General features: G+C 38.2%; 1 protein-coding gene across 12 annotated transcripts in view; it reads right to left on the bottom strand.

Annotated features, from left to right (window-relative positions):
• The window catches only part of BLTP1 (bridge-like lipid transfer protein family member 1), a 99,631-nt gene that overhangs the window by 56,614 nt on the left and 21,425 nt on the right, over positions 1-21,592 (bottom strand). For all 12 annotated transcript variants that reach the window (XM_068153971.1, XM_068153969.1, XM_068153970.1 and 9 more), the window contains 19 exons: positions 18,889-18,968; positions 18,184-18,334; positions 16,323-16,479; positions 15,834-15,912; positions 14,969-15,060; positions 13,986-14,103; positions 12,765-12,920; positions 11,611-11,708; positions 10,466-10,644; positions 10,187-10,293; positions 7,925-8,133; positions 6,106-6,333; positions 5,398-5,535; positions 5,111-5,287; positions 3,834-3,962; positions 2,905-3,024; positions 1,794-2,071; positions 828-1,078; positions 100-358 (listed from right to left, as the gene is read on the bottom strand). In XM_068153971.1, the coding sequence (XP_068010072.1) occupies positions 100-358; positions 828-1,078; positions 1,794-2,071; positions 2,905-3,024; positions 3,834-3,962; positions 5,111-5,287; positions 5,398-5,535; positions 6,106-6,333; positions 7,925-8,133; positions 10,187-10,293; positions 10,466-10,644; positions 11,611-11,708; positions 12,765-12,920; positions 13,986-14,103; positions 14,969-15,060; positions 15,834-15,912; positions 16,323-16,479; positions 18,184-18,334; positions 18,889-18,968 (3,006 nt within the window). The remainder of the gene's footprint in view (positions 1-99; positions 359-827; positions 1,079-1,793; positions 2,072-2,904; positions 3,025-3,833; positions 3,963-5,110; positions 5,288-5,397; positions 5,536-6,105; positions 6,334-7,924; positions 8,134-10,186; positions 10,294-10,465; positions 10,645-11,610; positions 11,709-12,764; positions 12,921-13,985; positions 14,104-14,968; positions 15,061-15,833; positions 15,913-16,322; positions 16,480-18,183; positions 18,335-18,888; positions 18,969-21,592) is intronic.

Raw genomic sequence — 21,592 nt, 5'->3', positions numbered from 1 at the left:
TAGCAAATAAGCACAAAAATTGCTAAATATAAGGGTTTTTCCTGTCTTAACATGCTCAAGAGGCAAATTTAGACTACTACCTGGACAGAGAGTACTAACCTTCCATGGCCATCTTCCCTTTTTGCACCAGACAAGAACTCTTTCTGTCCCAAGTGATCCTCAGTAGTCGATGATGGGCTGTCCTTCTCACCTGCAAGCAAGGGGAGTGCAGCACTAGAACTGCTGGTCTCCTCTGAGGATGAGGAGGAGCTATGGGAGCGCAAGGGCACTTGCAGGCTTAGGTGCTGTGCTTTTCTTTCTATCTCTATACCCATTGATCTGCAATCCCAATCTTTGCGTTTTACACCGTTTGCTTTACCTAGGATCAGAAACAGAAAAACTCAGCATCTTATAACACAACTGCAATGGTCTTTTCCCTGCCCACTGAAACAAAAATCCTTATTTAATAAAAGCCCTGCTTCTGAAGTGCATGCACATAATAGCATGTTGCAGCAACAAAAATGAATAAAATCATAGCAGCAAAACATTACATTGTCTTGGTACACTGCTTGCTATGTAAGCAAAACAGAAGCAAGCCAATAAACTTCCTTGTCACTCAGAAATGAGTTGCACATTAATACAAAAACTCAGGATATGAAAGCTTGCTCACTACTTTCAGGCTACTGTCTACTGTTAGAAGAATTCATGTTGCTGCCAAGAATTTTTGCACAAGAATGCCACAAGTACTACTCCTTAACCAGAATCAGGACTACAAACACTCATGTGCAGTTCTGAAATTACACTTTGGGACTAAGTAAGAGAAAAATTACCATACAATGCACTCTCACCATCTAGAATTTTAGGAATCTCCTTAGTAATTATCCATTCTCCTGGCTGCAGTAAAGACTGCCCATAAAACATATCAGATTCTGCACTTGTACTTGAGAAGGCAGAGCTGCTGGAAGGTGTCAGTTCCTCAAGCTTGAAAAAATCTAGTCCTGTTAACGTGCCACCAAAGAATCGACAGCCACCAAGACAGCCACACTTGTTCTTGCTTCTTTTGTTCCTCAAATTATCATCAGGCCACAAAAACCACAATCTATACAAAGGCAGAAAACCAGAAAACAAAAACATTACCTCATCAGCCTTGTAGTACATTTACATTCAGAGAAAACAAGAGTAAAAGACATGCTTCTCTTAAACATGAGCTCCTGTTTCACCCACTGCAAAATGAGTAAGATTTGTATCTGAAACATGGATGTCAGACAGAAAATGAAGGATTACATCCAGAAAGGAGCACATCAGCAGTGTATATGTAGTGCTCAGGCAACCATGTTCAGGAAGAGATTATGTCCACCTTCCAAAATACAAGCTAATAGTAACTCTCTGCACAGAAGCAAGCACTGCAAACATTCCACAACGGAGCAAGCTGCTTATGCCTGAGGCAACTGCTTTTTGGGGAAACACAAAAAGCACAGTTTCACCAGGTATCTTGTTCACAGCTGCTTATCTGCTTGCTCAGGACTCTTTAAGGCCTGTTTTCAGTTCAGACAAATTCAATTCTCTCCTCTCCCTGACAGTCATTTTGGGAAACAAGGGAAGGCAAAGCAAAAACTAAGTTTTGCCCCAAATTATATGACTTTTCTATAGGCCAAACACATTAAAACCACCAAACCCATAAACAAGTATTCAACAATTACCTATATAAGCAAAAAACAACCAAACCCAAAAGCAAAACCCAAAGTTCCATCTTTAGATGAATGCATTAACTTACAGCTCCAAAGAAATTCAAAATGCGTCTCCCTCAATCTTACCTCTTGGTTCGGTTATCGTGTGTTTCTAGGAAATGTCTCTGCACTTCATGTTTAGAAGGATGATCTGCAGCTAAAGCAATGTCAGCAGTGATGAGCCCCAAGTTGACAGAGCCAGCTTCCAGCCAATATGCCCTCCTCAATATTGGCTGAAGACCAGTTCTGCAGTTGTTCACCTGCTCAACATATTGTCTCAGTTGCAAGTCCTGAATAGCAGCACTTACACCTTCTCCAACAGACTGGTTGTGGAGGTTGCAGTTTGCAATACGGATAGCACCCATCTGAAAACATGATTGGAAACATCAACTCTGATTAGTCATGTCAGAAACAAAGAAAAGACAGCCCTGAAACAGTTAACACACCTCCTAATACTCACTCCAGAAAGATCAGTAATTTTTTTTCTCAAAACACTTACATGCTAAGTCTACCTTAATTCATTAAAGGGCAGCACAACTACTGGTCACTTCTACCAGCACAGCACTTTTCTCCTTTTCTGCTGTTACCACACTCAGCTGTCTCTTAACTTATATTTGTTACATTAAAGAATTTTATTTCCCAGTTTTCTCATCGATGATAAGATAATGCAGAGATTATCAGCTCCTCTCTGTTCACCTTTCTTTAAACAGAAACACACTATGCAGTAGTCTAGATTCAGTCAGGCAGTGGCACTAACAATCTCCACCAAAGATACATCTTAATTCTAACAGCCCTACCACATGAGATGACCATGAGTTATCAAGCACTAACATGTATGGAATCCATATCAATTATTTCCAGTTGCTGAGTTACTAACTTACAACACAAGTTCTTATTAGCTCTCAGGTACAGACACTGAGAGTTATACTATGCAGTGTTTTCTTACACCCACCCTGCAGCTTCCAGTCTTATTCTGGCAGACACCCACTCCTCCCTACCCTTTTCTGAGATCACTAATGGAATTACTAAGCGGAAGCCAAATTGACCTACTCCTGGCCCAGTCCAAGCCAACTTTCATCACTTAAAGTTTCCAAAATTCTGCTTTGTCCATTGCATATAAGGAAGCAATACATTCAAGTAGCACAGAACTCTACTGACAAAGAAGTATTTTAACTGATCTTAAGAGAAATACTTTTACCTTTATATTGGTAGCACAGCCATGTTCTACCACATACAGATCTGCTCCATCCATGGCTAAGCGTGTCATTGTGTACTTTAAGTCATCAGATGTTGGGCATGGCCCAGGGACACAGTTCATCTGACAGAAAAACAAGAAGACAACATTGAAATGTACATGAGAGATTTCAGCTTTATTTCTCCTTAACTTTCTATTTATGTTCTGTTTAACAGAGAACTAAAGCCAAAGCAATAAAAAGTTACTAATTCTAAACCATCAACAAAAGAACGGGATGCGATGTTTCTGTGTCAAGGTTCGTTTTTACTAATATATGTTTATATCTTCTACCCAGCAACATCAGGGGACCCAACTGGCTCTCCTGGCTTCCACAAGCAAAAGGCAAATTGAGTTTCTGAATAAAGATCACAGAAACTGGAACAAAACAAGGAGGATGTTGAGAGAGAAAAATGGAGGATTCATGCTTAATATATGGCAAGCTTTCCTTTGGCCTTAAAGGACTGTGCATGTGGATTCCAAGAGACCAGCACCAAAAGCAGAATCCAAAATGACATGGTAGTAAGCACTGGTCCATCAACAAAGCATATGGATTAAAAAGTGCCATGGAAGTGTGCCAGGAACATGAGGGGAATCATGACCTTTGTCTCCTAAGGAGCACTGGAGTATGCCCTTTGGCTCCTGACTGTCACAGTACAGATAAGTAACTGGGCATAACTTCTGTGGATACTGTTTCTCAAAAGAATTCAGAGCACAAGAACACTGTGTCTCCCCACAGGAAAATCCAGAGAGAATCACTTTTCTTTCTAAAACATAATGAGCTATTACTTATCAGAGGGAACATCCAATCTGTATATTCCACATGTCTTGATAACTGCAATTCTGAACTGTTCCCAAGAACCTGCGAGATATTATTAAGCTGGATGAAAGGTTACCTTGGAGTCACAAAAGCGACGATCGATGCCATGCTGACATATTACTACAGATTTTGGCCTTTCCAGTTCAAATTCCCGGCACACCACATGAAATACAAAGGTCTGGCCCCATTCCAGAAGACAAGCCAGCTGAAAGGCAATAAGAACACATTTGCTAATAGTAAGTACACAAAATGAACTTGGGATATTCAACAGAGTACTGAAAAAATGTAACTACAATTCTTTATATGAGGAAACAGCTTTTGTCATAACAGTTCCCCTGAGATCTTCATTCTAAAGACAGAGCTCCCCTTATTTTACCCCCCCAAAAATACCTCGAAATACTCTATCATTCAATTTAAACATCAGACATCCTTGTGTATTAGTAACAAAGACAGATTTAGAAAGCATAGGAGGAAACTGGCTAAACAGAACACTGAATCTCACTAGATCTAGCAATTAGCTTATTGAGCCTTTTATATAGTTAGCTCATTCATAAAGGAAATGATTCATGACTGTCTCTGTTATGAGAGGGAAATGAGTTTTCTTTGGCTACCCAGAGAAAAGGACACTTAAAATCAGCAGTAATTTAAACTGAATTTAATAAAGCTATGACTGCCCTGCACAAAGTATCTCCTCCTGCCTTCACACTATGAGGTAAAAAGCTAATGACACTGAAACAGCAAATTCAAGTTCTGCTCCATGACAGTGCTGACACCAATCAAAAAATAAAATGGAAAAAGAAAACCCAAAAAATGCTGTATGAAGCATACAATTGCATGTGGCTTTTTAGGGGGGGTGGGGGGGAATCTTTGCATTAAACATTTAGAAATGTTCTCTAACCTTAAAGTACTTTGGATCAACAAGGTTTAATTTAGAAGCATAGAGCAGTGCAGAAAATACTAGAGCTGATCTGAATCAGTGGGAGCATCTTGGGAAATCCCACCAGAGAAGTCTGTCTATGTAACATGAGAATACATATGGAGTCTACTCTTTATATTACTGAAACTACTTGCATTTATTTGCTGCAGAAGATTCTTAATTAGAGCACAACACATTTGTTCCTAGAAAATAATGGCAATTTTTAAGGAAATCAGATGATGTAGAAGTGTCTTTTTAAAAAGTTCATGTGATGGAATGATAGATGCAGTGGTGGAAGGGATGTGGTATGGCATGGACAGGGTCTGGTAGTGGAAGTGGGGTGGTGGAGGCAGGGTGCTGGTGGTGGGAGATGCTGCATCAGTTTTACAAGAAGGAAGGAATGCAACATTTCCAAGTGAATCATTTCTAGATGGTACCTGTGGTGCTGTAACTTTAGCTGTAAGACTTCCAGCCTGTACATCAATCAGCCATGCATATTCTAGAGTATCACTCCCAAGAGGCAAACCCTCTGCTGAAAACATGGCATGAGCACGCAACTGCAGACCCGACAGGCTGATGTGACCCTCTCGAAGAACTTCATCTGCTGCAGGTCGCTGTTAAGGACAAGTAAGTTAAAGTTAACATTCCCAAAGAATACATCAACATATGTATTGTTGTGAAAGATCATCACAACTTGTGCAGTGCAAACACACTAGCTTACTACCTGATAGTTATCATTCAGAAACAAATTCACTGGAGACAGTACAAGCTGAAGCATTGTTTCTCTAAAGCCTTTCTTCATCTCAAAGCACAACCTTTCCAAGAAAGCTGTAGGGCACTCAGGACCATCTGGACTGCAATGCTAAAATAAAAATTAAACACATCTGGTTTAGAAAGTAGAAAGACACAAAGTGGTTGAAATTTTAATCCTTGAGCAGGACATGTGCTAGGTTTCTTCCAAGTGGATAACTCAAAATGGTGCCCATGCAACTTCAAAGACCTTTCGACAATAACATCAACAGCAACTCAAACCCATCTAGGTGAACCCAACTTTAGATCTGGTTTCTTAGTTGAATTCCAGGGGAATCTCTCAGAATGCAGCTGCACACAGCAGAAGGCACCATTAGAAGACAGTTTTGCTACTTTGCAAAGAAGTCATAATGGACAAATAAAAATATCATTACACAGCTGAAGTTCACTGAATACAAATCCCATGAAAATAACGGTCCAGTTCCACCTCCCAGATCAGCAAAACAAACCATGTCTCAAATTTGTTCAGAGAGCCACAGTTTTAGTAGAGTATACATACACTTTGAGAAGCACCACTCTTTACTAAACATTTCAGGAAGTTAAATTTAACTCCAAATTATGCAACTAGGAAAAATAAATAAATTACATGAGGCAAAATGTTTCAAGACTGTGAGGTCCTTACCACTGGCAATCGCCCATGCACTTTGTACAAATTAACAAGCACGGTGATATCCCAGGGGCGCAGAGTAAGAGGGTGAACTGGCTTGACTGTACTTTCATTTTCTTTTCTCTCGTTCTCCACTCCAACAGCTGTCCATCCAGAGCTTGAAGATGTTGACAGTGACAAAACAGGGCTTGAAATAACTTCTTCAAAATCAGTGTACATGTCATCTTCTCCAAAATAATTTTCCTATGAAAAGGAATTGCCATTACAAACAAATTAAGAACACATTGGCTGCGTAATGAAATGCCTGTGTAATGAAATACAAATCCAACTTTTTCCTCCATGTTAGCCCTCCCAAAAATAAGGGGTCTAGCTAGAATCTATAGCTGAAGAAACATATTTTCTTCTGCTCTATGACAAACAGATACCTTAAGGGAGTTAATTTAGGCTATGTGCTTTGCAGGAAAAGAAGGGGCTCTCTGTAATTCTCAAATTGCCAGTATTCTAGATGTATGCAATGAAAATAAATACTCTGCAGTATTACTACTGGCATTTTAAACAGATTTTGTGCTTTTAAATATAACTAACTTTGAGAGTAAGAATACAAAACACGTCTGCAGGAAATCACTCTGATACAACCTTCTGGAATGAGCATATTTCAAAGCCTTAAACACGCTCCTAAAGTATTAGTTCATAAAGATTTCTCCTCTTGGGTCTAAAACTCACCCTGTTTCTAAGCCTATGCCCTTCAACTATCCAAGAACAAGGTGACTTTCCCAAATTCTACTAGGAAACATTAATTTAAAAAAAAAAAATAAATAAATCAGCTTCCTGTGCTTCATCTTAAGTATATCAGAATCAGAGTAATAATTTGTCACCTCTTCCTCTTAAAAAGGCTAGACTCAAGAAGAGCTCTTTCAGTGATGAGGTTACAGGTTACAACAAAAAGCAAGATACCCATGTCCTTGAGAAAGGTCTGTGGTAAAGTCAGGCTCCTTATCAGCCTTGAAATAATAGCTCCTGAGGACACTGAATTTTCCCATCTTGTACTGAGTCTCTGAAGTATTAGAGGTGTTAACACATGCAAGTTAAGCACTGCTCTCTGGCCATACCAAAAAAAACCTTTCACATATTAAACAAAGCCCATCTGCTTTGTTTTTTAGGAAAGAGAAAAGAATAAAGGTCAATGATACAACAGACCTTGAAGTGCTCTTTACAAGGCTGACCCAGCAGAGGGTGCTAAGAACTCCAGTAACTGGCTCTTGGTACCTTCTGCTGGGGATTGCTGCAAGGACCTGTACACCATTCACTCCCAGCCAGTAAGCCCTTCAGTGAGAAACACAGTGCACAACACCCCAAAACTATCCCTCATGAACAAAAAGCTTAAGCAAAGGGCACTCTGTGAACTTTAGAAGTAACAGAAGCATGAGTTCTGATATAACTTTGCATGAAGTGGTTAATGTAAGATCTAGTCATAATAATGGGATTTTTTTTATTTTGGATTTTTACTACTGCAGAAGAAGAAATTTTCTGCACGTGAAGTCCAAAGCCTATGCTGTTCCTTGAAAGGAAAATCTATGCTGTTCCTTGAAAGGAAAATCGTGCTGATACAAGTCTACATATATATATTGGAAGTCTTCTCCTAAGCCTGTGCCAGCTACACTTATCCCAGCTACTCCACATCACCAAATGAAATCATTGCCAACTAGTGCTTACAAAACCTTTTCATCTGAGTTCACACATTCTGCAGAATCTTAATTTCCTATTTCAAACTAATTATTTCCCATTCCTATCTGCTGCCATCCATAACTATTACAAGTTGTGTTCCTGTACTTACCTTTATGGACAGAAAGGCTTTGAGCAAGGGTCCATACAGGGTTATCTGGGAATCTGGGGAGAGCTCCAGTTCCACGTGGAGCTTATCTGGGGGCAGCTCTGAAGGGTCAAGGGGAAGGCAGGTTGAAGTTGTGGGAGATGAAATCACACTTTCAGATGTTTTCTGTGACGGCCTTAGCACAGACAACATTGTCTCCTCCATTTCTGACACTATGGAGTAAAATAAAGATGAAAACAAATTTTGATTATCAGTTAGGCTGCTGACAGACAAAATCCTGCAAATATCAATGTGGATTGAATACACGACTTCTTGCAGCTTTCTAATTATGTTCATGTCTATGCTGCAGAACTGGTTTCTCATATCTAGTAACTGTGGGAAGCCAAGAAACTATCACAGAATATAGAATTTTTTAGTCAGTGTTGATTATGCAAGAGAAAAACAATTCTTCAAGTTCTGAAAAAAAACAAAAATCAAAACTAAAACACCAACCCACCCCCCCCCCCCATTTCCATTTATTTATCTTGCTTCTGAAGTTAAACAAAAACATGCTTTCATTTCAGATTTCCCACAACCACACAGCTACTGCAGAATAAACAGAAGTGAATAAACAGGAAAATAGCATAAGTTATATTAAAAATCTGGTAGCTCTGTAGGGCAAAATTTCCTCTCAAACAACTCAATTACTCTAGTCACAAAACAGTTTGGAAATTCAAACCCTATTTCCTATCCCTTTGGAGTGTGGTCTATGAAAGCACTTAGGTCTTCTTTTTTTTTTTTCTTGGTAAGTGAGGAGACAACAACAATGAAGTAACTGGAAGTGCTTTGGGGAAGTAAATCAACTGCCAGGAAGCAAAGAACTCTATGGAAAACCGTATCAAATCGATGGTCCAGATGGAATATGGGTTCAGGAGCCAGCTTAACTGGAAGAACTGGCATATAAAGGACCACAACGAATACACTCCTGCAGCCAGCAAACCTTCAAGGCTCTAACTTAAAGTGCTTGTTTTGTGCGAATAAATCAGCTGAATGATGCAGGGAGATGGCCACTTCTCTGGAAGCTGCATCTCTTGCAATGCAACAGGTTTGTTTCTCAGCAACTTGGAGAGTTCTACCAATTGATTCAAAAGCAAATACAGATGTTTGGCCTGCAACAAACACATTCTATCAGCATCACAGATTAGAAGTGAGCTGGACTGTGCTGGATTACTCCTCGATGGAAGCTGCAGATGAAATAACCTTTATATGTACAAACTTGTTAAACGCAGGTTCAATTGCTATGATTACAAGTAAATGTTTTCAGATTTGAAGTATGCAAATTTGACACAAGCTGATAAGAGTCTCACAAGAGCACTTAATGAACATCTGCCAGATGAATCTTACTTTTTTTGCTTCACCCTCTAACATTTGAGCTCTTTTAGATTTGAATTATTTGAACTCAAAACCTAAACACCCTATCCAGCACGTCTTTTAACACCTGCTGATTGAGGCCCATTCAAATTTGCACTCATTATTCTATGAATACCTCTCCTTCACTGGCTCTGCTGCAACCATCTCAACCTGAAAAGACTTTTATGTGACTCCATAACTTCCTGCATACCTCCCTCTGCTTTTAAAATAAATGCAGAGATAAAAGTTAGGGTTTTTTTGCAAACTCATACTTTTGTGTTTGAGAAATATTAATTAGACACTTAATTCTTACTTAGAAATCACTCTTAGTCTGAACACTCATATTTGATGGTCATGCTCCAACAGAGAAATGTTGAAATCTCAATTTCACATCCATAAAGCTCAGTTTCATTTCAAGGGTAGGACAACATTATTATAGCTCATAAGTAGTGTATTTAAACATTTAAATCATACAACATCATCACAACATCCAAAGGGAAAAAGCTTAGAAAAGCTGAAGAACATGATACTGCCAAAAATATTGTACTTCATATTTAATATATCAGGTGGTATTTTGTGCTATGCAACATCCCATTTAGGAGATCCACTTCGTTGAGGACAAGGAGAAATGAACTACAGACAGTATTCTCTTTTTGCACAGGCACTGGGACACTTTCACATATTTTGCATCAGATGATTTTGGTTTTTACATCAAACCTGCTGCATTCTAAAGACTAGCATTTGCTCGTGTGACATGGAATAATATTTTGGTTCAAAGCTGACTTCTGCAAATTCAAGCACTCTGATCCAACAAAGTCACAGCAGCTTCTGAAATGCAACATGTTAACAAGAGGAAAAAAAGACAGTGGCACTTACAGGATTGTTTTAACTGCTCATCTGCCTTTTGAGGATAAATTGGGTGCCATGAGTAGTCAATTGTAAACACGACACTTGGGACTGTCCAGCATTCGACCCATCCAGCCCTTTCAAAAAGAAACATCATACTTTTATTTGAAATACAATAGTTTAATTAAATACTTGTCATGAACGGATGAGGTTGCTTTCATTAAAAAACCAAAAAACACCACCACAACAAAATAAGTCAACGTGAAGAGCCAATACAAAGACACAAACACAGATCACAGTAAAACTCACTCTTCTTGAGTAATGTTCCTCCATTTGGGTTTGCCTGTTTTCTGACCACTCTGACATTCAGCAGATACACAAGATTCAGGACCTATTTTATTGGGCTGACAATCTTTCACCAACATAAAAAGGGAATATTTACTAGGATGACAATCCGGTAGATACAAATGAAGATCAACATCTTCTCCCTAAAAATCAAACATGAGTAACAGAAAAGTTAATTTACACTCACTTCATGCATAATGCTTATGCCATTTTCATACTGACATGCACCAACATCATCACTTGGCAGGCAAAGTGAGGCAAGAAATCTCAATTTTCACACTATTGCTGATCACAGCTCATACCAATTTCTAATCCCAAGAGCTCTGTAGTTCTGAAGTTAAAAATCCAGCAACTTGCCCACAGTAACACACCAGAGGAATCTATAAAACACATGGGCATGGCTTTTGGAGATTCTTGCTCTTCTGTGGTTCAAGCCAGACTCCAAAAATTACATGACTTGACTAAGGCTACCCCAAATTTCCCAACCAAACCATACTCTTAAAAGAAATCTCCAGATAAAACATTGCTTTCTTTGCTATCAAATTATACAAAATTACCAACATCACTGTCAACTAGTCTCTTATTTTTAGTAGCAGTAGACTGCTTCTAACTTAGGGAAGACAAGAAGTACAGTCTCCCAAGAATTAGCTGTGTCTGTTAAAAACACTTTATCATCATTTTACAGAAATTCTTAATCTGCAGGATGGCTTTCCAAAACAGTTTGGGGGTACCCATTTACTTTGGAGTTTTAACTTTGAACATACATCAGATTTTCACATTTTCTAAGTATATAAATATCTGCATAGGTACATACAAATGGTGTGTATATATATATGGATGAAGTACAAGTGTACATTTTCTTTTTAATATATTGGTTTTGTGCATGCAGATGTATATATAAATAAACCAGACTATGTTTGGATGCTTCATATAAGCAACAGAAATCATTTACCACTGGGTTACTGAAAGAAAAATGCTGAGTCAGAGGTGAGAGAGTAATTTTCTATCAGGAAACAGTCTATTCAAAATGTCCTGACTGAGGGAGAAAATGTAGAGACACTGTCTCGCATTCAGAAGACACAGGACAGATGACGGGGGCCAGAACTTACCCTTAAAGAGAATCTAGTATTACATGTGGCTGGAACAAAGTCAGTGAAAGGCAGAGAGAAAACTATGTTCAGTGTCTCTCCACAAGCTGCTAGATAAACTGGGAGAGAAAAGGAAAAACAAACTTCAGAATGTCAGCATTACTCCCTATTTTGCTCTTAGACAAATTAGCAAACATACAGGTAAAACTAATGAAAATATATTCAAGATCTCAAGAAAAGGAAACTGTCATTTTAACTACTGCATATTTAGAGTGCATTGTACTAAAGTATTCTCAATGTATTTACTTTCCACAGCTTGTCCTTTATAGAGACACTGTTCTTAGCACAATGAAACTGCAGCAGTCAGTAAAAAGAACTGTAACTAATATCTTAAGACTGACTTCACAGTATCACAGTATCACCAAGGTTGGAAGAGACTTCAAGGATCACTGAGTCCAACCTGTCGCCCCAGACCTCATGACTAGACCATGGCACCAAGTGGCATGACTTCATTGCTTCACACAGCAGTTTTTGGACAAGAAGACACATTCTCAAAGTTCCTCAGGCTTCTGATGAACTAGTGACCCTGATTTCTAACTAGACACAACTTCATGATTTTTAATCCACCATCTTCCTTTCCCATTGAAATTATAAGATTCTAGTACTGAAACAGAAATAAACCCAATTGCGCATCGAACAGTTTTGGTTTTCTGAAAAGTACCTCTCCATTTTGTTTAGCTTTATCTCCTACTCTTAAATGGAACAGGAAATGGACATTTCTAATTATATGAAGTTCAAATGGCATTTTTCCAACATTACTTGAAAAAAAAAATTATTCCCAAGTGATTACTGAATGTATGTCATGACCCCAGGGTTGCTCTCCGCAAACTGCTGTACTACATCAAAGATTCAAAGGGTCTTGAAAAATGAATGATAAAACATGATCTAGAACTGCACTCTCCCCCCCAAAAATGTACACATCCATACAAAGTTAGAACTTAACACTACCAGGATAGTTTATGCACATCAGCTTTAGCAAAATGGAGAGCTGCCACTGAACACACATTTCTATAGTACAAGAACGATGACAATTTACTATCTGGTGCCATACAGTCAGTATTTTGTACATAGTTTTGGTAATATGTACTCTTCTTCCAAATACAAAGTGATCTCACCATTTTCTTGTTGTTTGGTGGAACAGTCAATCCAATTATGTTGATTTGCTGCCCAAATCATTTCAAACTGATGAAACATAATTTTGAAGTTCCACATATAAGGAACAAATGAAAAGATATCGGGTGCGCTATCGCTGGACCAGTCTTGGATCAAATCTAAACCCATCAAAAATAATAGAAGACAAGTCAGTAGCAATCAAGTGAGAGATTTCTTCTTTCAAGCTTTTGGCTTTTTTTCTACATCTTAACTGTTGGCTCCTTTACCGAAGAAGAAAAATGAGGAGAATAATGCACAGTATCCATGTCTCAGGCAGATATTCCACAAACATGTGCTGTATACTCATCTCCCACTTCTCACTTGCCTTTTAAATTGGAAAGCCATCAGTGTAAGTTCTCCCATTCAGTAGCAAAGTTACAAACCAAACTAAAAGCACTGGACTACCAGCTGCTTTCCTTGGGTTTTCCACTCTGCATGTGTACATTACTAATGTTTTCTACAGCAGCAAAACAGTGTTGTTGTAGTCTATCCACCTAGGTGGATAGACTATGGTGAGTACTACAGCACTATACAGGTAATTGCTCCAGCCTCACTAGGAGGATAACTTCATTAGCATGGCACTATGCTGGCACTAATTAATCCTTCCTCCCAGCAGGGCTAATTAGCCCAGGCACCACCACATTGATGGGGCTTTCTTTCCATTGCTGCAGCTGGAACCTTCAGCAACAGTTTGGTGATGCTGTATCACATTGTACTGCCTTGTGTGTGCATATTCTTCAGCACAGCCAAAATTCTAAGGAGCAAATGACTTTCTCTCACCATCTGTCAGCCACATGGACACAACCTAAAGCCTAAGTAGTTGAAAATCAGTCAGCCAAAGAGAGAGATATCAGAGAAATCAACATCCAAATTGTTGATTAAAAAAAATACTAAACAAATCAAAAGCCCTGACAGAAATAAATTCATTAGGAATTCAAGAACACTTAGCATAACTGCAGACCAAATGCAGTTTAGATGATAGAAGATTAAGTTATTTGGTTTCTCTACTCAAATATAAGAATTGAAGGCAACAGAAAACACCAGGACACTTTTCTGCAGATATAATTTGTTGTGCTGAGTATGTAGAACCAGAGTACCTGATCTTGTACACCTTTGCAAAGCCTGACAAGACATTCTAAAACCAGAATATTTAATTTGCTAAACATATTTAGTAAAGATATTACCTGTAAAGAAGCTTTTCTGGGCAAAGATAAAATGATAGGTTGCTTTATAAACCTCAAGTTCACATTGCCATGTCTGTGGCATGTTCCATATCCGGGGATAGCTGGCATTAATGTGAAACTGTGAACAAGATATTAAAGCACCAGAGTTACTTGAAAAGATGACAATGCTTGACCCTGTAGCTCAGCAGTGTTCACATACATACTCTGCTGAATAATTAAAACTGTATTCCTGCTGGGATGAACAGAAGGCCTCTCCAGTTCTTTAATAATTTAATCTCTCTCTCTTTCAGTGCTTGAAGGTCAAGTGTTAGTGTATTCATTTATTTGGAAAGCTATAGTACAAACTTTTGATACATCTGTTGCAGTAGGTGTAGCAAGTAATTTATCAATCACAGTTTCCATTAGAAGTATCACTTTTTACACTAAAGATAGAATTCCTCAATATAGTATTTTTCAACCATTTATATGATACTCAATTTAAAAACACCACTCATGTAAGGTCATTTGAAAATCAGTGAGAAAGGTAATCTACAGATATACAGTACTGTAGAAGTGAAATGCTAGGCAAACAAAAGAATAATGCAGTATTACATCTGTATCCCATAGTTCAAACACTCTGAGGTACTTTTAAATACTCATGCACACAGACTCTGTAGCACAGCTAGAGAGTGCAATCATTTACAGTGGTAAAGCCTATATGAACACATAGCTTCATAACAAATGAGGGCAGATTTATAAATGGAACTCAAATCCCCCCCCCACTGCTTTCAAAACCCATTAAACTTGGCGTATAAGTTATGTAAGCTGAAGTTACACACGTGCAGAGTTATGTGCATGGACAAAGTTCTTTCTTGTTAGGTTCTGCAAAACACATTCTAAAGGCATATATCTGTATTAAGAACCTGTTCTGTAGACAAATAAATACATTCTTTAGTAAAAATCCCCTAAAGACACAAGTTTTGTGCTTCTTAGTGCCAACTTACAGCTAACATTTCAGCTTCTAAGAGAGTCCGGTACTGCATACTGCTGGTGGCATCAACGTGTAGAAGCTGCCCTTTAATTGTGGGTGAATAGCCTAGCAAGCAAGAGTTATAAAAACAGTCATTCAGACATAAGACTTCCACATACAGCAAGATTATTTTCACCAGTGAAACATCACAGTGGAAATTAGTAATATAATAACTCTGTCCTCTACTGTTTGTCAATGACAAGCTTAAAATCTTCTGTCTCCTTGTAGGAGAGACAACAGAAGTCTTCTTGCTGGGCCTGCTGGAAAGGCTCCGGTTCTGGAGCCTCTCAGCTCAAGTTGCAGAATAAAACTCAAGTATGCCCGAAAGAATCACGAGAACAACTTAGCAAAGGGCTTGAAACCAGCCAATAAAATGAGTAAATGCAAGCAATACAGCCATAACTTTATACTTGCCTCCACCTTGGATTTTGGAGGTTTCTTTTGTTTAAATAAACTATGATTGAAGTAGTTCTCATAACTCATTGCTCAGCATGATTCAACTACTATGCTCATCCTACTGAAGAAATCTTCCTGCTCTGAGCTGACAACATATCTATTAACTGCCTCAATCCACACCACAATCCACAGTTAAATTGTCAACTAGCTCAGAAATCTGTGTTCCCTAACCCAGGCAAAACATGGAGGTAACTTTAATATTGCACACATACTTTATTATTTTGCAATGAAACATAAAAGGAAATAGTTTTTTGTTCCTTTACATAAGAAGACCTATCTCTCACAGACACGTGGAAAAAGCACTACAAGGCATTCACATAAGAATTAAGAAAATTGTTAAGGAAAACCAGTAGGAAAACAAATTAAGCTTAGGCTTAACTCACCATTTTCACCTACTGTCATGGGAATATTTATTTCCAGATATGATCCTGCACCAACATTTACATGTACAGCATTAGTTTCCTGCATTGCAAGAAAGGAAAAAAATGCAAACATCATTTCTAAGGCTCACCACTATCAACCAGTGTACTTTATGCCTCTGGCTATCATCATCCACACCTGGATTAAAGTACCTGATGACTGAAATCTTCCTTGCCTTTCAGAAAATTCCTACTGAACTGTCCATGTGCACTGATAGCAAAAACTCCATTTTTAGGCTTAAAAAATGCTGACTTAGACCCACTAACAGAAACAGTACAAGACATTCTGATTCAAGGCCTAAGAAGGCAGATGAATGTGTATTTTTCAACACTATACTTTCTCTTTTCAGTCACAAAAAGTAAGACCTGAGACAAGTAAAAACATGCACAACCAAGATGCACAGTTTCATCACAGCAGACAAGTTATTTTCTAGCCAAGTTCTCAATATTTACCCTGTTTTTGGTAAAAAGCAAATCAATGGTGGCATCTGCAATAATATTCATCCGCAGCTCAAAAGCAAGAATCTGCCTCGGTTTCCCAGGCTGAGCAATTTCTGTGACTTTCATAACTTGGTAGTCTGGTGGGAAGAAAAACTTCCATAAACAGTCCCTAGGGGGAAGAAGGAAAAAAAAGAGTTGGATTTATTCACAGAAGAAATATAGAGATATTTATGGATCTGTTTGATTCACAATTCTTTTCCAGTTAGCAGAGTCTTTAGACAACCACTGGATGTGGTAAGAAAGAATATTTAATGTATTCATCATGGGAGCCTTCCAACTCATTAATGCAATCTCCAAAGGTTTCAATGACAAAAAGTGATTTTTGTATAAAAACCATAAATGGACAGACTATAAATGATTTAGAACAAAAATATTTTGAATCAGATGGTAAACAAGCTCTGTTTTTTGTTTTATTCCTAATCTTGGGTTTATAAAGCTGCTACAAAAACATGGTAGGAAGTAATCTGTTTATGCTTTGGTTTGTGCATAAATAATTGATGCAATGCCCAGAAATAAACAAAACACAAAACTTCAGGACCTCAGAAAGGGAGCAAAGTGAAGCCTAGTTTCTGCAGACTCATATGTGAACATGCAACTGCAAGAAAGGAAAGCCACAGCACAGCTTACATAGGACTCAAGAGGGTGAAATAAGGCACACAACACATGCTGTCTAAATCCTGGGGAAACCCAAGACTTTATGACATGATGTATTGAAGGTCAGTACTTGTAGGAGCCTTTGTATGAATGGAGAGTACAATGTTCAAAGAACTGCTACAGACCTGTGCTTCTAAAATGCTCAGGCACTTTCCAAAATTCTCTCTTGTATCCATGGCACAATGCAAAATATTCCCAGGTACACATCTAAGAACCCTACACACTCTGCATAGGCACCAAGCTGCCTTCTACTTAGCCAGTTATAATTAGAAAAAGCATATTATCGAGGTGAGCTTTCTTGGTTGTATTACAAATATCACTAATGATGCACTGACTTTGTGTTCCCAGCAATGTTCTGCTCTGATAACTGGCATTCTCTCTTAAATTCTCTATGATACTTTTATATCTAATGACTACTCTTTGGTCTGCCATCCTCACACTCCTAAGAGACAGTTAATCATAACAGTTTCACAGGAGAATTAATGGAGGTCAAGAGAAGTATCAATCTGTAATTAATAGGGGAGAAAAAAGTGAAAGTATGGAGCATGTCACTTTTACTTAATAGTCCTTTACTCTCTAAACAATCCTATTGTCTCCACCAGAAACACTCATACGCAAAACATCAAGGGCTAAGGGAGGAATAGTAGTAGAGCTCTGCTTACTTTTGTCATTAAGATACCCAGGTAATAAATAGTTTAGAGACTACAGGAAGTTGACTCTCCTAAGCAGGAATAAATAATTCCACTGTCGTTATTTCCATAGCCAGATTTGTACTTCCATAACATTTTCTCATTAACATGCAGTGTACTCCCATCCAGGAGCTAATTAAGAGTATGACAGCCCAAAAGGTAGCCAGTCAAAGGGTTAAACCCTTAGGTAAGTGACACTTGATATAGAGTAAAACTACTTGGTTCAAAAAAATAGGAACATAATTTATTCAATTGCAAAATCCACTCAGTGGTCCTAAATTTGGAAGGTCAACAAGATAAACAACAAAGACTTTACTAATCTTAAACCACTGTGGCAGGACTCTCAGACTGCCTAGCCCATCCCATACAAATGACAAGTTTGAGCAATCACACACTGGAAACTTTAGAATGTTTTCTCAATAATAATAGCTATTAAAGATTCAAACTACAGAAGCAAAACATTGTAATACCTCTGCCTATCAGCCCAAGGCCCATAGTTGAAATCTGTTCCTTTTCCACAAACAATGTCCAAACCCCAACATGGTGGCAAATCCTGCAATTTGCTGTCTTCATTGTTTGCTTCTCCATCATTACTCTCCTCTGTCTCCTCCGGTACAAGACCTATATTACATAATATAATAAACGGATTAATAAAGGAAGCTGCTTCAAATTAGCAGGAAAATTGTTTGCTAAGCACAAGACAATTCAAGTGTCCTGATGGCAGTTTTATTTGAGGCCACTACAGTACATAAATGTCAAGCCACAATTCAATGCAGGCTCTTAGTGCAAAGGCAAAAATATGCCAAGAAGTCCTGAAGATTTTCTGAAGCACTGCTTGCTAATGTCAGTGAAATGCTGACATACAGAGCAGGTTTAAATATGCAGTTCAAAATTTCATTCCCTCCTAAATATAATATGAGACAGATGAAGTCTTTCTCCCACTGGTTTCATTGATCTTTTTCTTTCATTTGCAAAAAAAAACCCCTGAAACTTATAAACTTAAGCATTCGTATGTGTGCTTATGAATGCTTTTACTGACTCCAAAACATGACACTAACTCTTTCAGCACAGAGGCTTTTCAGCACTGAAGAGAATAAATTCTCTACTACCTCCAGACAATTAAATTAATAAATAGCCTTCAGATCCCTCAAAATTTCATCTTTAGGAGAAGGTACCTGGTTCATCCATGTAGTAATAGATATCCACATCATTGGACTGCATTACAACAAAACCTTCACCCATCAGTCTTGGTGGTCTATAATGGGAAAGAGTGCAAAGAGGATAATTAAAAAGCAATGCACTGAGATTAATCTCCAGGAATTCAAGTCATTTAAAATGGAACATATTCATCATAATGGAAGAGATTACATAGGCCAGGTTCACTTGTAGCTTGCAAGCCATATATATTTAACCATGAAATCATTAATAAAGCTGCTATCCCTACCAGGCAAGTCAACACTGGAGATACAGTGCATGTGGAACCTATCCAGCACCCACACTTGTTGCAATCTCACAGCATCAGTTCCATGTGTCTATACTGGTCTTACCAGCAGTCTGACTGCAGGCTGCTTGCAAAAGCCACAGACTACCTTGTCTACCAGGCATGTCTCATCACAGTACCAGAAGGGTGAACAAAATTGAAGTGCCAGGGCCACACCATGGTCTGTCCAAATGCTAAACCTTAAGTGCAGCTTCTAACTTCAGTTCCTCTCTTTCCCTCCCTATCATGCTGTGATTCCTGGTCTGGCTGCTACCTCTGACTATCAACTTCTGAGCATAAACACTGAGAATACCCAAGTCTATGTGCCTCAAATCTCCTATCAAAAAGGTAGATGTCATATTTCTAGGCTAGGACTACTCTGTTTTGCAAAAAAATGCTTGATCACTACATTGCTGTTATCATTCTTTTTACATAAAGTAACTTAAGTAACTTAAAAGTTTCTGAAGAGCATGAAGATAGCTCTCCACAAAAACACTTTTCAGGTATTGCAAACCACAACCAGCTACCAAAGTTTTACTTTCAGCATTTCTTTCCATCAAGAGTTCCTTTCTCCTTGTCCTATATCAGTCTTTCTCCTGCTAATTGTTTTCTTACTAAAATAGCACTTTAAACCAAAGGGACACGACATCTTCAGTAATTAGACCATTAGTAAAAAAAGTCTGTTCTTCCTTAATAACAGTTCCCTCATATAAAAGGATCCAAGTGATAAAATTAATATATGAAACATCTCCTAACATTATTATGTTGGTGTATTACTCTCCCTCTCTTATGGTGCTCCCACATGTTAATTTACATATAATCACATTTTATAGTAGTTACAATATTGTAATTTTTATCATTTATAGAATAATTTCATAATTTACACAAATTCAAATTTGATTTAAAAAAAAACTTTTTTTTTAACTAGAAAATACATTTTTGCCACTTATCAGTCACTTTTCTAAATTCCCACATTTTAACCAAAAAAAGGAAATTCCAGTGACAGAAGAACAATCTGAGTGTGTGACCTGTTAGAAGTACATTGCCCCTTTTACTGGATCTTAAACACATGAAAGTTTGGAAAACACCTAAGGCAGATGTAGATCCCATCTACAACCAAATGTTCTTCAAAAGCAACAGAGCAGGAACCTTAAAATTAATTTTACTTCAGGAGTAAAGACAGCACGGAAGATTAAATACTTCCTATTTACTCCCAGTTTTCCAATTATTGCTTTTTTCTGTCCAAAATAGAACTGGCCTCCCCAGTGAGATGCAAACAGAGCAAGCTGTGAACAAAATTGTTTAGTGCTTCAGCAACAGAAGTGGGAAGGAAAGCATTTAGGGATACATAAATAGCCGTTCATGGGAAGAGCTCAGTTTACTTTGCCAGACTCCTCAATATGCACAGGTAGGTCAGTAAGACTGGAAAGCACACTAGGGCATGGCACCATGAATTAGTTATTGCAGCCTCTCAAGCACACCAATGGGGGCTCAAAGGAAGCCACAATTTAGATTTGAGATCAATGTATACTTTTCTTAATAGGATGAATTCCATGATTACTGTTCACTGCATAGCCATGCAAAAACAACAATACTGCTGCTTTTAGCTGTACTCTCAACTTAAAAGGCATGTGGAACTACCTTTGCAGAAAATAGGAGAGGAAGGTACCTAATGAGGCCACCTAATCACCTAACTATTCAGCAGGAATAGCTACACCTTGCCAGACTCAGCTGATTTAAGTTGTAGAATCCTAGAAATCTCACCACAGGCCATTTGCAAAATGAAGTAGATAATGGCAATGAATGATAATGAGCTCATCATCCTCATTAACAAGTATTTCCTAACATTCATCCTAAACTTACACTTTGAGCCTGCTCTCCAAACTGCTTCTGCTTTGATTTCCTGCACAATTTCTTTTTTTCCTTGGTTTTTGGAGGATCTGTTTCCAAAAAGTGATGGAGGTGCTGAGATGTCTGTTTGTAATGTAACATGACAGTTTCCAAGGTGGATTTTTGATGCTTGTATTGATTAGTCAGTCTGCTACACATTTCAGCAAGTCACTTAGGTGGTTTTATATGTGCATTGCCTGCAGGAGTTTCTGAAAGTTAAGACATGGCTTAATTTTTTAAGTCAAAAAAGCATAAGAGGGCAGGCTCTAAAGACTCAAATACTCCCAGTTTCCAGTGAACTGGGTCATTTGTTAAATCTACCCAGTAAATTAGGGCACATGTTTTCTGCACATATGCCATCATTCAGCCATCAGGAGCTGCAAGGATGGTAACAGCATCAAAAGAAAATAGCGGAAGCACAGGGAAAAGCTAATAGTTTGAGCATCTTAATCCTGTTTGGTTTTAATCTTGTTTGGTTTCAGTATTAATTGGAGAAATTTTATCTGTTG

This window comes from Melanerpes formicivorus, unplaced genomic scaffold (genome assembly GCF_026170545.1).
Source record: "Melanerpes formicivorus ecotype bairdi unplaced genomic scaffold, bMelFor1.0.p_v2 SCAF_27, whole genome shotgun sequence".
Classification (NCBI taxonomy): Eukaryota; Metazoa; Chordata; class Aves; order Piciformes; family Picidae; genus Melanerpes; species Melanerpes formicivorus.
Note: the sequence above shows the minus strand (reverse complement) of the source record. Positions and strands in the feature narration are given on the sequence as shown.